The sequence below is a fragment of the Scleropages formosus genome, chromosome 12 (assembly GCF_900964775.1).
Source record: "Scleropages formosus chromosome 12, fSclFor1.1, whole genome shotgun sequence".
Taxonomy (NCBI): Eukaryota; Metazoa; Chordata; class Actinopteri; order Osteoglossiformes; family Osteoglossidae; genus Scleropages; species Scleropages formosus.
The window spans coordinates 29,341,288-29,354,986 of record NC_041817.1 but is presented as its reverse complement, the minus strand read 5'-3'; the positions used below and the strand labels follow the sequence as shown (position 1 = coordinate 29,354,986).

General features: G+C 53.1%; 2 protein-coding genes across 4 annotated transcripts; one reads left to right on the top strand and one right to left on the bottom strand.

Annotated features, from left to right (window-relative positions):
• Window positions 1-30: 30 nt before the first annotated feature.
• Window positions 31-4,948, top strand: LOC108929098 (thioredoxin domain-containing protein 3 homolog). 2 transcript variants are annotated; one of them, XM_018743447.1, is made up of 18 exons: window positions 31-419; window positions 509-566; window positions 972-1,075; window positions 1,173-1,244; window positions 1,426-1,542; window positions 1,623-1,698; window positions 1,808-1,890; window positions 1,982-2,074; window positions 2,161-2,315; window positions 2,440-2,633; window positions 2,790-2,934; window positions 3,022-3,129; window positions 3,227-3,378; window positions 3,490-3,634; window positions 3,877-4,103; window positions 4,185-4,265; window positions 4,392-4,484; window positions 4,680-4,948. In XM_018743447.1, exons 1-18 carry the CDS (start codon window positions 387-389, stop codon window positions 4,691-4,693), a joined length of 1,950 nt encoding a protein of 649 aa, XP_018598963.1. In that variant the 5' UTR covers window positions 31-386; the 3' UTR covers window positions 4,694-4,948. The 2 variants fall into 2 exon arrangements, with proteins under 2 accessions (XP_018598963.1, XP_018598954.1); XM_018743438.1 differs by having other exon boundaries at window positions 2,389-2,633.
• Window positions 4,949-6,802: 1,854 nt separating this feature from the next.
• smarcal1 (SWI/SNF related, matrix associated, actin dependent regulator of chromatin, subfamily a-like 1) lies at window positions 6,803-13,278 on the bottom strand. Of its 2 annotated transcripts, XM_018741387.2 has the most exons (17): window positions 12,448-13,278; window positions 11,963-12,188; window positions 11,642-11,692; window positions 11,060-11,287; window positions 10,904-10,954; window positions 10,607-10,790; window positions 10,235-10,385; window positions 9,302-9,463; window positions 9,050-9,115; window positions 8,806-8,946; window positions 8,510-8,728; window positions 8,111-8,181; window positions 7,905-8,007; window positions 7,590-7,772; window positions 7,402-7,502; window positions 7,224-7,320; window positions 6,803-7,100 (listed from the first exon to the last, which is right to left on the bottom strand). In XM_018741387.2, the coding sequence occupies exons 1-17, from the start codon at window positions 12,682-12,684 to the stop codon at window positions 6,891-6,893; spliced, it is 2,481 nt and encodes an 826-aa protein (XP_018596903.1). In that variant the 5' UTR covers window positions 12,685-13,278; the 3' UTR covers window positions 6,803-6,890. The 2 variants fall into 2 exon arrangements, with proteins under 2 accessions (XP_018596903.1, XP_018596913.1); XM_018741397.1 differs by lacking the exon at window positions 12,448-13,278 and having other exon boundaries at window positions 12,058-12,139.
• Between the last annotated feature and the right edge of the window lie 421 nt (window positions 13,279-13,699).

The window sequence follows — 13,699 nt, the reverse complement described above, 5'->3', positions numbered from 1 at the left end:
ACCCCTACGTCACAACAAGTGTCGCTGACGCTTCCCCTGTTCGCGGCGGTTAATGTTCAGATTATAAACCGCTTTCTTCACTTCTTTTTTTTTGTTTGTTTTTTTTTTTAAGAAACCTACGTGATTTAAGCTGTTCACATTCCGCCCTCACTTTCTCTTTAATCATAATGACACGAAAAGAACATGACTCATCCCGTGTTGCCTAGCAACGAGGCTGCCTAGCAACAGCGCCTCGTACACAGAACCGGTCCCGCATCGAGCGGCCGCTCATCCGCGCGGTGCTGCTCTCTCCATTCATTGGCTCCTGCTCTGTTCCTCTTCCGTGACTTCGGGCTTCAGGCCTACCGCTCCTCTACACGTGTCACTTTGTCCCGGGGAGTGACGGAATGGCGGGGAAAAAGAAGGAAGTGAAGTTGCAGGTACGCTGGAAAGGACACGACTTAATGTATGTACCTAAGCGCGTAGCGTGGCTCCCAGCCAACGTAGTTAAAGCCCAGCATGTCCGCAGGTGGCTGTGACCAACCAGGAGCAGTGGGACCACATGCTGGCGACCAAAGGACTGACGGGTGAGGATCGAGTGAAGGACTACCTGAGAAGCACGGGAACCCATTTAAACCTCCGCAGTCAACTGCTGCTATTCTTTGTGTGCTTGACTGACCCCTTCGTGGTTCAGGGACAGCTTTCAGGTCTCGTGTGTCCATCAGCAGCGAGTCACCTTCAGGTGTTCACGCGCACAGGTGCTGCACCCGGAGACCTGGGGCTCTGATCGCTCGACGCTCCCTGTGCTTTCTGCCCGTTCGCTCATGGGTCACACGCCTGGTTGCTGTTCCCGCTTTCCGATTTTCACATAAAAGTCCAGTCCCGTTATCACAGAGCTGTCACGGTGGGCAATGTATGGCGGTGCGGGGATCCGGCGCCGGTGGGCCGAGGACGGAGAGGGGAGCTTCTCTAACCCCGCCCTGTCGCACTAGTGGTGGACGTCCATCAACAGTGGTGCGGACCCTGCCAGGCAGTCCTCAGCCTCTTCCGCAAGATCAAGAACGAGCTGGGAGACGACCTGCTGCATTTCGCCATGGTGAGCGGTTAGGGTTAGGGTTAGCGTACCGCAGCTGGGGGGGTCTCTATCTGTTCACTGCTCAGCCGCCTGGCTTTCTGTCCTCGTGGCCCCCCAGGCAGAGGCTGACAGTGTTGACACCTTGAAGGGATACAGAGGGAACTGCGAACCCACATTTCTCTTCTACGCTGTGAGTGTTTCCGCATGATCGCCCCCCCTCCCTCCCACAGTTAGCAGTAATATTTGATATTATTGAGTAATAAAAAGTGAACTTTGAAAAGAATTCCTGCCTCCACTGCCTTTTTCATGAGCTCGTGAGGTTTGTGTCAGTGTTCCTCTAGAGGGGGGAAACAGTGTGTCGCTGCCCTCAGGGTGGAGAGCTGGTCGGGGTGTTGCGGGGGGCCAACGGACCCCTCCTGCAGAAGATGGTGGTGGAGGAACTGGCCCAAGAGAGGAAGGTGCTGGAGCAGGGAGGGGAACGAAGGGTGGTGAGTCTTCAGGAGCAGACACGCATGCACACACGCACGCACGCACGCACGCACACTTGTTGTGCCTCCTGGTCCCTCAGGTGACCGATGAGGCGCTCACGGACAAAGCGGACACGGAGACCACGCAGGTTAAGCGATCTGAGGAGGAAGTGCCGGGTACGGTTCTCCTGCACCTCGATACAGTTAATTGCTGAATATCTGTACTGTGAAATGTTGAGCGACCAATTATGATGGTGGAGCAAAAGCCCATTGTGATTTGCTGCAGTTCCGGCTGGGAAACCGTACACTGTGGCTCTTATTAAACCGGATGCGGTGGCTCATGGCAAAGCCCCTGAGATCCTTATGACGGTAAGGCCGACGGAAGCGGCTTGCGCTGATGGCGTTCCTCAGAAGGCCCGCGGCGCCGCCTCCTCATGCACAACCGCGTGACGCTCTGCAGGTGCAGGACGCCGGATTTGAGATCCTGGCCCAGGAGGAGCGCGCACTGAGCAGGGCTGAAGCCGAGCATCTCTACGAGCACAGGGCTGCCGAGGTACGGCCCGGGGTGCCGGAGCGGGGAGGGGGGCGAAGAACTAACAATTCCGTGCTGTCACTTGACCGCTTGGCACCCGTCCACAGCCCTACTTCGAGGAGCTCGTGCAGCACATGTCCAGCGGGCCCTGCCTCGCTCTCCTTGTGTCTCGGCCTGAGGAGCTGGGCGACGTCGTCCTGGCGCTGCGCGAGTTCATTGGGCCGCCTTCCACGGAGGAGGCCAGGAGGCTCTTTCCCAACAGGTACGAGGTGGAAGCAGCTCCAGTTGCCGGAAGGAAGGGGTACAACAGCACACGTGTCGTACATGTGGGGCAGGTGCGGAACACCGTCTCACGCTCGCCCCTCTCCCCCTCCACGGCTGGGCAGCGTGCGTGCGCAGTTTGGCAGCGACGCCCCCTATAGTGCCGTCCACAGCAGTGCCAACCGAGCGCGGGCCAGCAGGGAGCTCGAGCTCTTCTTCCCTACATCCACGCTCTCCCTCGCCGAGTACGGGCCGAAGGAGGACGCCGTGGAGCGGACCCTGGCGCTCATCCTCGCACCGGTGCCCCGAGAGAGCAGAGGTGGGGGGGCCGAGCTGCTTTGGGACGCCCGTCTCCTCGGTGCCGCGGCCGAAAATGAACATGATGAGAACTTTGCAGGTGGAGACCTTGCCTGTGTAATTAATAATTTTTAGTAATTATTTCCTCACGCACACGTGCTTCTGTGCGGCTCTACAGACGAGATCCTCCAGCACATCCATGATGCTGGCTTCAGCGTAGCCGTGGAGAGGGAGGCGGTGCTCACGGAGGAAGAGGTGCGGTTGCTTTACCGGGAGGAGCTGGAGGAGGACTACTTTCCCACACTCCTGGGAAACACGCTGAGGTAAGCAGACTGACCGCAGCGGTAGATACCGCGGTACGCTCTGTGGCCCAACTCAACGCCTATCCGCCGTGCTGCATGTGTGCCCAGCGGGCCCCTGTTGGCGCTCGTCCTCGTCGGACCGGCTGCAGTACAGCGGTGGAAGACCATGCTGGGCCCGAAGGATGTGGAGCAGGCTCAGAGGGACGCCCCTGACAGGTGCGTTTGGAGGGGTATCCCCTGCACCGAGAACCCGCAAGTCTGTGGCTTGGTTCCAGTGCTGACCGGAGCTTGTCTTCGGGTGGCGCTCTTACAGCCTAGGAGCCCGCTTTGCGGTGTCTGGCGAAGCCCTCAGCCAGCTTTACGGGAGCCGCAGTGCCGAGGACGCCGAACGCGAGATCCAGCTGCTCTTCCCGGCCGAGCAGACGCTGGCTTTCATCAAACCGGACGCCATGCAGGAGCACAGAGGTGCGCCGCTCACCCGTGTCCTGCACGCAGATCTTCGGTTGTCTCTGTGCCCTGGATCTGCGGTGGGTGGAAAATCTGTGTGAAGGTGTTGAGGTGCGACGTCCTCCACAGGGAAGATCCTGGAGGAGATCCAGCGCAGCGGCTTTAACGTCGTCCAGGCGAAGGAGATGGTGCTGAGCGCCAGCATGGCCGGACTGCTGTACCGCGGCCTCGAGGAGCAGCCCTTCTTCAACATGCTCGTCAAGTTCATGTGCAGGTAAGACAGGAAAAAGCTCCCGATGCTTCCGGAATAGCCTCCGGACAACCGCGGCCCTCACTTGGGCTAGCGATGCTGACACTGAGCGAGCGGACGAGTTGTGAACGTGTTGCGTTACGAACAGACCTCCTGTCCCTGTTGTGTGTGCAAGTTAAGGAGCTGTGGAGCACGTCTTCCTATACGGTACGGGCTACGCAAATACCGGCTCTCACCGTCCTCATCTCTGCTTGTCCGTGTGGCAGCGGACCCAGCATGGTGCTGGTGCTGAGTCGATACAACGCTGTCGAGGAGTGGAGGGTCATGATGGGTCCCACAAACCCGAGCCAGGCCATGGACACGGCTCCAGGCTCCCTGCGAGCGCGGTTCTCCAAGGACATCCTGCAGAACGCGGTGCACGGCTCTTCCAACGCCCAGAGAGCCGCAGAGGAGATCCGCGCTCTGTTTCGGAAGGAGCCGCATGACGAGGGGGGTAGGAACAGCTGAGCCGGCGGCGCAACACTCTGTCCGGCCGTCCCATGGATGCTCAGCTTGTGGCCCTTGTGCTCCACAGGGAGGGGGAGCGAGCAAGAGCTGAGTCAAGCCGCCTCTGAGGGGGACGGGACGACGGCATCACAGGAGGCCCTCGCTGACAGTAAGGAGCACAAGTTCCACGCTCTTCGTGCACGGCTCCTCCGTGTCTGAAACGGTCACGTTGCTTCCGGTGTGAGAGTGTAGGAGACTGACCGGTGGTCAACGCCGCTCGGCTGTTTCCCTGCAGCTGTGGGGCTGGACAGCGGGCAGCCTGTGCAGGGCCTCAAGAGAAGCCCGCAAGCTGACGCAGTGATGGGAGAGCCTGCAGCTCAAGGAGGCGGTAAGTAGGAGCCTTTTTTCCACGGGGTCGTGAGCAGACAAATGCAAAGTGTGTCGACGGCTCACGTTACGGTGGGTTACGGTTCATATTCGCGTTCAAGCTGCAGAGAAACGCAGGAGCGGCTCCGCACCAGCAGCTCCCTCTCTAGCCACCCGATGTTCTCCAACTTGGTTTCTCCCGTGTGTTCGGCCCAAGGCGCAGCCCCCTGACCTGCACACCTGGACTCGCCAAAGCCGGAGCTGCGCCTGAAGGACAGGAAGAGGAAACACACAGGACGCTCCGTTATGGCGCTCCACAAAATGCGACGTTTCCTCAGTTTACAGCAACCAGCTGCACACGGTGACTTTGATAAAACAGTGACAAGGACACACGAGTTAAGGCTTTAATGACGTGTTGGTTGCTATTGTTTGTATTGTTCTTGGAGAGGTGACGAGCGAATAAATGTTCATGCACATCCACCACGTACCGAGACGCCAATACACGCTGAGATACATCGATAACCCAGTCACTCATTTTTAACTTATTTTGAATATGTGGGTCTTAAGCCTGGAATTCAAAGGTGTCCAGAGAAGCTCTGAGATTCCGGACTTGGTTCTGCGTGACATTTTTCACTTGTTCCGAAGTCAAAGCAGGAGCTGAGCGTCTTTGGTGAAGGAACGGGCAAACAGTTTGTGGTTCAGAAACACATCTGCAGTCCCCATGTAAATTAATGGTAAATAGGGGTTAAGAGTCTATATTAGACTCTTCATGTGAGGGAAGCCCATACTTAGATTTTGTTTTGGAAAATCCAATAATACAGACAGCAAATCAGTGATCTGTCTTCATCTAATCTTTAGTCACCTTAAGTTTGACATGTTTTTGGATTTACCGAAATAACTAAACTAACTGGTGACCTCCACACTGAGTGAGTCCACGTTACACTTTCTCACACATCATCCGTTACTGTTTTTCCCGATTGCTTCGAAACAATTGCTGGAACAACCCAGCATTTTTCCAAATCTTCAAACACACAACTTTAAAAACTCACACCCAAAGGTACAAATATCTAACATCTAGGTCCACTTCAAACTTTGCCTACTTGTGTGGGTCAGCCATGGCATCCAGCTCAAAGATTCTCTACAAAGGTACAAAAAAACTCCACACATTTTACTACGAATACAGTACTGTAGTGTACTACTGGACTGGAATGAAAGATTGTGTACAGTAATGTAAAGCACCAAAATGCAGTTAGTGTAACATTACTATTCAGCACTGTATTGATATGCTGGAGACCTGGGTCATACTCTATATACTGTACTGTAAAAATTCTGTACAGTATAGCAGTTACCTGCCCATATCGGAATCTTTGCTCCTTAACTTTGAATTCCTTTCAAAAGTTCCTTTCACAGCTGCTTTGTCCTTATGTGCTTCTCATGAAGGATCAATGGTGGAGATGCTCGTGCTGTCAGTTCCTTGGAAGACTATATTCGGGTTTGAATATCCCTCGAGCGGATGGCATTGTGGGCAATCACCATATTCACCAGGGCAAGTCTTCTGCTCAGCCATGAGAAGTCTCCGCCTGCCGTCAATAGATGGCTGCCTCTCGGTTCTGAAAAAATGAGATTCTACCTTTACTGACCTATGGTCACCCATTATAGCACTGTGGTAAAAGCTACAATGAAAACAAAGTGGAGACTGTCTACATGCACAACATTACATGTATTACAGTAAGAAGGCAAATTACCTACTTTCCTTCTGAAAGTATAGACAATGGATGCAACCGTGTAACAGCTTAGGCTGGGTTGCACTAGCTGTCCAGCTTCTCTCATAGTCCTCACATGTATGTGCACATGATGAACCAAGGTGGCATGGGTTCCATCTGAAATCACATGGACATTTCTTTAGGCCCTAATTATTGACCCTGCAATTCTGATTTTTTTGGTTCTGAATTCAGTTCTGATTGGTGGTGCAATTTTCATGCTTGGTGTTTGCACCTAGAGAAAGGCAAGGTCTTTGAGTTTAAGTTGTGATGACCAGACTGAGTTTGAGAGCATGTTTGCTGAATGAACGTATAGTGCCATGAACGATTACGGTTCAAGTCCTGCTTGGGGTGCCTTGCGGCAGACTGGCATCCTGTGTGGGGTGTCCCCTCCCCCTTTGGCCTTGCGCCCTGTGTTGCCAGGATAGGCTCCGGCTGGTTGCAACCCTACTCGAGACAAGCGGTTGTTGACTATGGGTGTGTGTGTTTTTGGGAATGATGGAAGGAACTGGGAAAAATTAATACTCATTTCTACAACGAGTTTTTAAGTTTAAAAACATTTTATTGAAAAGCTCACAATCACAGCAAAAAAAAACATCTTCAGTCAACAATGCAAAATAATTCCCAAGTTAGAAACAAATAAATCTTGTTGTTTTCTGCTGGTTTCTTTAATATAAAGACTCACTGCAGAAGTCACCCTCAGTACATCGTTTCTTCCAGGGGCTTTCTGGCTCAGCACTTAATGTCTGTTCAGAAGCATTTCCTGTGTCACACTCTTCCCATTCGCTGGCTGCCTTCAGCAGGGTGTCCTCGTCCACATCGTTCTCCTCAGTGAAGGACGTCTGGAACATCTCGGTGATCGTCCGCTGCTCTGGCTCCTGCTCCTCCGCACAGACACAAAAATAAATGTTGTGAGGAGCCACTAAGGAAATGGCACAAAGGACACATCTGAGCATAGCCATACGACTGTCTGTGTGATAGGAGCTGCAGGGCTGCCGCACCTTGGAGCGGAAACTGGCCGATTCTGCACTTTCCATGAGGTTGGACTCCGAGAGACCAGCTTGCTTCAGCACATCCATCTTCTCCTGGATCAGGGGCCTGGAAGGGGCAGAGAGGCGCTGGTGACTAACAGGCCCACAGAGGATACATGAGTGCAACTGCTACGGGGGAAGGGCTCACCACAGGTAGTCATCAGCAGTGCCTCTGGCCACCAGGTAGTGGATGTCCACATTGCTTGTCTGTCCAATGCGATGTACTCTGTCCTCCGCCTGTATTAACACCTGGGAAACGGGACAGGAACAGGACGCTGATGCCGTGGGCAGATGTCACAGTGTAGCACAAAACAGCAGCTGGTGTGCAGCCCTCACCCCTGGGTTCCAGAAGAGCTCGGCAAACACGACAAGTGTGGCCGAGTGCAGGGTCACGCCCATGTTGGCCGCTGTGATGGACAGAAGCGCCACGCATCTGCTCTCGGAGAACTGGAACCTGTGACATAGCGTCTGGCGCTCTGCCGAAGGCGTGGAGCCGTCGATGCGGATGTAGGCGACGCCCTGTACAGAGGAGCTCCATCACTGTGTGGCTGCGAGAAATAGCTTTGCGCAAAAAGCCTCACTGATGTTATTCTGCTACCTTCTGTCTACTGCACTACTTTACCACGTAAGGAACGCAGAAAGGGTCCTCACCTTGTCCTCAAGCTCTCTACTGACAGCATCCAGCAGGAGCTTGTGGTGAGCAAACACAAGGAACTTGTCCCTGCCACACTCCAGCAGGTCCAGGATGTATTCTCTGAAGGAAAGCAATGTTTCCAGTAACGACCAAATCAATGATTAAACGGGCGGTCGACCCCCATGAACACCCCCCAGTCGCGTCCTCATGCAGCAAGACTCACGTGACAGCACCAGTCTTGGCCTCCGCAGTGTGGTTGAAGTACACTAGAAGAACCTCTTTCTCACGCACTTTCTGCAGGCAAAACAGCAGAGTCTCCAAGCCATCAACACCAGCACACATATATGCAGGCTGATTTTAAACACACGTCATCCTGTGATCGGTGTAATTAAGGGCTTTGTTGGGGGCAAGTAAACAACATTTGCATTCATTCATTTACCGTTTATTATGGACAGCTGCTTGTCCAATTGCAGGTCTAGACCCTATCCCAGAACTATAAACATGTGGATCTGAGCATCGTTTCATACCCCTCACCCCCTAATAGTGCAACTCCAGACTCCCAATAAGGACTCGCGAACGGTGTTCTTCTACTGAACCCCCACGTCCCTGCAGAACTACGTACGCTCCGGTTGCAGTTGCTCAGCTCCTTGGCGGCGGCGCTGAGCGCGGTTTTAGTGCGGGTGTTTGCGCCATCTATTGTTATGGTGACCACCTTGCGTAGCTTAGCCGGGAGCTGTGAGAGAACCTCTGACTTGAGGCGGCGGAGCATTACTGACTCCTCGAGCAGCAGCTTGAGCTCCACCAGGTTGGAGGAGCCCGAGTAGTCCCAGCCCCAGGGCATCTGGGGGCGAGAGAGAGAGGAGGGTGATTACACAGGAAGTGCACAGGGAACGCACAGGATTCTGTAGCTGCACTTGCCTGCTTGGCGTCGCAATAGCGCAGCCCAAAGTCGTGGAACCGAGGGAAGAAGGTGGGTCTCACAGCTGCAATCTGGGTGTAGAGTTCAACGGGCCGCGACATGGCCGGTGTGCCCGACAACAGGATTACCCTGCGGGCAGCCTGGAGGAGACATGTACCGCACAGGACACGCATCACCACCAGACAGCTACGACAGGTGTGTCCGTCTGCAAACGCGAATGCTGTGCACGAAGGCTCGCTGTACCTTGAGCAATGGCAGGGCGGCCTTGCAGCGCGCAGTCTTCATGTTCTTCAGAAAGTGGGACTCGTCCTACGTCACAGAACACAAAGCAGGTGACTGTGGAACAGCATTACAGGGAGGGGTTCAGGTCACACCAAGGGGGAGGGGCTAAACCACAAGCTCACAGAAGGGGTGAGCAACAACTACACCAGGGTCTGCTGTGTGTAAATGGACAGGCTACCAATGCAGAGACAGCGGATGAGGACACCGTCTCACCATAATGAGTACGTTGAAGGGCCTGGCAGCCACTGGCTTTTCCACTTTACTGAGCAGGTCGTAGCTGATGATGTTGACGAGACCAGCACGCACGTTGTCCTTTCCCTTCAGTACCACATTGATGCTGTCAGGCTGGAGGGAGGGTAGCCATCGCATGAACGCCTGGATGGGTCAGCAGGGTTAGTGCGGTTAATGTCACTAAGATCAGCTGCTTTTGAATCTGCCATCTAGAAGTGAGGACTAACAAAAACAGGCAAACTCATACACCCTTAAGTCAGTGAACAGTCACTGTTCTCACACAGGTGGACGAACAATGTACCAAAAGCCAAAGGTCTCTCACACCAAGGGTCTCTATGCCTCAGTCACTATCCCCAGCGAGAGATTATCTGTGTATTTCCTATTTCAATGTTACTTCTATAGGCAGCTACTTGAGGGATGTGAACCAGCAACATGGTGGTGCCAGACACACAAGCTGTGTGTCCATAATCCAGTATCTAAAGCTCTTTGCCAGCTCTTGATACACTCAGCTCTTTGTTCACTCAGATGCAAAAGGGCAGATGTCCAACAGAAGATCATACCAAACTTGTAAGAGTTCTCTGTTCCATTGTATCTGACATTTATTCAGTAAGACTAATGAGAAATGCTGCTCCTTCTGCCTGCACAGTCAGGTGTTCACATGGTATTTCTTCTGAACTGGTAAGCTGTGAGAGGACTAAAACAATTTTAAAAAATTGCAAGTTCTTACTTGTGTGCTTGTACCGTGATTTGAACTGTTCAATGAATGGATGGAGTCAAAATGCCAACTGAGGCTGATGAAATTAAACCTGAAAACTCATACGGGACCTTCCCACTCCTTCGTTGCACCAGGAGACACTGTAGAGAGGAAACTGTGAGCCTCAGAGCCACGACTGCTGCAGCCACACGTACTCGTACCTCTGCCCAGGTGAAGCGCACTGAAGAGGGAGCTACGACCAACAGCGGCCACTCCTGCCGGTACACAGCTGCTATGCAGATGGCCTGCACAGTCTTCCCCAGACCCATGTCATCAGCCAAGAGCAGACGGCCGCCCTGGTACACAGCAAAACTGTAGACACACAGAAAAAACACAGCAGTGAGTTACTGAGTCACTGCTGGGCTTTTATCTGATGACTGTGTGTGTGTTGAACATGTTCACTGCACTCACAGCAGAGCTGCACTAATAGAAAAACTAACTTATCATGGGAACAGACTAGAAAAAGTCTGAAAAGCATGACAGATTGGTGATATTAACAGCACATGTTTGTATGTGTGCTACGAAGGCATCACCTGACTCCATCGTGCTGGAAGGGCATCAGGCTGTGACTCAGTGTGGGGTCCACACTGGACAGATCTGCATCAGGGACTTCAGGGAGGTGCGAGTGACTCCGCTCAAACTGCAGGCCAAAGGCCTGCACAACAGCCCTAGGGAGGGGCTCCACCTCCACCAATGGAAGGGAGGCCAGGGTCTGCACTGCCCAGTGGGGAGGGAAGAGGTGTTACGCACGCGTGCGCGCACACACACACACACACACACACACACACACACACACACACACACAGTTCCAGCAGAGCTCAAACACTCACTCAGCTTCCTGTAATCCTCCAAAAGGAAATTCCATTTTCTTGTCTTCATATCTGAAACACAAGAGCCGACTTATTGCAGGGGCTCCACTTTTCAGACCACACAATAGTTACAGCAGTGCCACAAATGCAGTGACAGACATGAAGCCCCCTCCCCACCATAGTTCTTGGATGGCAGCAGTTTGAAGGCACCGATGGCATCCGCATGGTACGGCAGGTCCACCTCAAAGCGCGAGCAGGTGAGCAGGACGCAGTGGCCGCGCACCGTGGCGCCGGGCTTCTGCCAGCCTTGGCACAGGTTCAGCAGTGCATTCTGAGTTGTGGCCGGTCTATGCGCCCCTTCCAGGCCCTGCAGCGACACAGAGGCCACGCCCCTCACCGCCTCCACTGCAACAGAGCAGCCACCAATACTCTGGGGTTTATCAGCCCTCATGGGCCTTCAGGACAGATAAATGAAAAGACTGAAATGTAACATTTTTACTAACTTGCAGCAACATTAAAATTAAAACTAATTTAAAGTGCCTGAAGACAGAAGTACCTTGTTCCCACAAACTCAGAGTAAATGCTGATAATATTGATGAACATGTGCAGCTTTGCTTATATTATTGATCAACACCAGACAAGAGCTGCGATCACTACGGAAGTGAGTTGAATTACGAAGGGTACGGGACCGAACAGATGACTGCCTTTATAAAGGGTTCTAACTTCCAGAGGAAGAAAGCCCAGCAAAGCCATACTTACTGAGGTGGTGATAATCCTCCAAGCAAAAATTCCACATCTTGGTCACAGGGTCTGGAAGGTACAACGATCAATGAATAAAGAACTGCTGAAGAGTTCCACTCCTGCGCCCCACACACACACACACACACACACACACACACACACACACACAGACACAATGAAAGGGCAAACGTGCCTTCCATTCAGGACAAAGGCCACACAGACCAGCACCACGCCACCACATAGCGTGAATCACAGTGAGACTCATGCAGATGTCGGAAACACAACACCAACACCGTAGGCCAGAGTGCCCAACTGTACTGCTTCGGTAACTACACTCACCGTAAACCCGAGAGGGGATGTTCTTAAAAAGCATGATGAGCTCCGCGTTGTAGCCCACCTCCACTCTGAACCGGTCGACCGCGTGATACACACACCTGCCTTTGGTGACTGCAGGCTGTAGGCGGGCACTGACGGTCGCTACACGATGACCGCGGACCGGCCGTTTGCCGTCGCTGTCTGTCGCTTTTGACGCTTTGGCCGGCGAAAGAGGATCTACTACCTTCACCTGTGGAAGTGAAACAGCAAATGGTCCAGTGTGGATACAAACAGCTGAGCAACTACTGAGGACAGCTGGTAGTGTAGTGGTTAGAGCTGCTGCCTTTGGACCCAAGGCTCACATGTTCAATTCCCCCCTCCAACTGTAGTGCCCAATTGCTCTGGGAAAGTCACCCAGCTGTATAAATGGGTAAATAATTGTAAGTCGCTTTGGATGTAATGCGAGTGACCGACAGCAACGCCCAGCGCAGCGACTGCGGTTCGCTCACCCGCCCTGGCTCGGACACCTTGGGCCGGCAGCTCGTTCCAGGGTCTGGTGGTGGCGGAGGAAGGCGGGGGGGCTGGGCGGAGGAGTGCACCTGCAGGGGGCCTCCTGAGGCTCCGCCTCCCAGCCCTGGCACCTGCTGTGACACAGCCTGCGCCAACCTCTCAGCCCTCCTGGCCTGTGCCCTCCGGCGGTTCTCCTCGATGCGCTGCTGCTGCTCAGCGGTCAGATAGACCGACATGGTGGCGAATTATATTGTGTTTACTTTATGTCACCGTTTCTGTGTGTCTGTATGTGTCACACTCTATGTCATCTGTGTTTTTCATGTGTCGATGCTGTTGTGTTTGTCTATGTATTACACTCTGTTTGATTTGTGTTGTCGATCGATCGGTGTGTATATATTGTTCTGTCCGCGTGTGTGTGTGTGCGTGTGCCTGTGCATTTATTTATTTTATTATTCTTGTGTGTGCGAGGTTACGTTACACTGCATTAGAGGCTCAGGCAGAGGAGGTTCCGGCGATGTCGACGAGCTACAGGTTTTACTAGCTTAGCTAGTAATAAGTTAGTTTAGCAGTAGTCCGTACTACTAGCTGCTAAGACTTAGCCGGGAGGACAGGACGCGGCCTCAGCTCAGTCAGTCTGAGAAGTTACCTGACGCGGTCGGATAAAGTTAACATAAAAATAAGTATAAACGATAGCCCGCAGTTATAACCCTCTTCCGCGCTTCCAAACGAGCGGTAACACCGCGACTTACACACTCCGTTCGGAAACGAGCAGCTCCATAAGCTGAACCTGACACTAAACGAATAAACCGCCAGCTATAGCACGAACCGGAAGTGACGACACAGAGCAGCCGGGAAAGGGTGGATCTGTAGAATTTTGTCCCTTTGGATAGGCTTGCGTTACATCGCTCACGAAAGGACTGACATGAGTTCCGACCAATTAGAATTCAGTCTGAAGCGGCGCGAAAGTAGTACAGTATTATGACAAGTGGTACGTGAAAAGTGAAGTACAGTATACATGGTATAGGTGTAAATAACATACTGTAGTGGGTTTTCTGGAATTAACAGGCTTGCATTTGCAAGCTATGTACACTCGCACTGTGTTTTGTGTGTGGACTGTCTGCGTTACTGCTGCAGAAAGCATCATCCATCCATCTTCCTCCGCTTTTATCCGGGGCCGGGTCGCGGGGGCAGCAGTCCGAGCAGAGTCCTCCAGACTTCCCTCTCCCCGCACACCTCCTCCAGTTCCTCTGG

Excerpts from the sequence above, each read along its gene's own strand:
- LOC108929098 (XM_018743438.1), top strand. The coding sequence starts at position 387 with ATGGCGGGGAAAAAGAAGGAAGTGAAGTTGCAG. Across the intron at positions 3,379-3,489 it reads CGCCATGCAGGAGCACAGAG|GGAAGATCCTGGAGGAGATC; the intron begins GTGCGCCGCTCA and ends CGTCCTCCACAG. Across the intron at positions 3,635-3,876 it reads CTCGTCAAGTTCATGTGCAG|CGGACCCAGCATGGTGCTGG; the intron begins GTAAGACAGGAA and ends TCCGTGTGGCAG.
- smarcal1 (XM_018741387.2), bottom strand. The coding sequence starts at position 12,684 with ATGTCGGTCTATCTGACCGCTGAGCAGCAGCAGCGCATCGAGGAGAAC. Across the intron at positions 9,116-9,301 it reads CCTTCAACGTACTCATTATG|GACGAGTCCCACTTTCTGAA; the intron begins GTGAGACGGTGT and ends TCTGTGACGTAG. Across the intron at positions 7,321-7,401 it reads ACTGCTGATGACTACCTGTG|GCCCCTGATCCAGGAGAAGA; the intron begins GTGAGCCCTTCC and ends TGCCCCTTCCAG.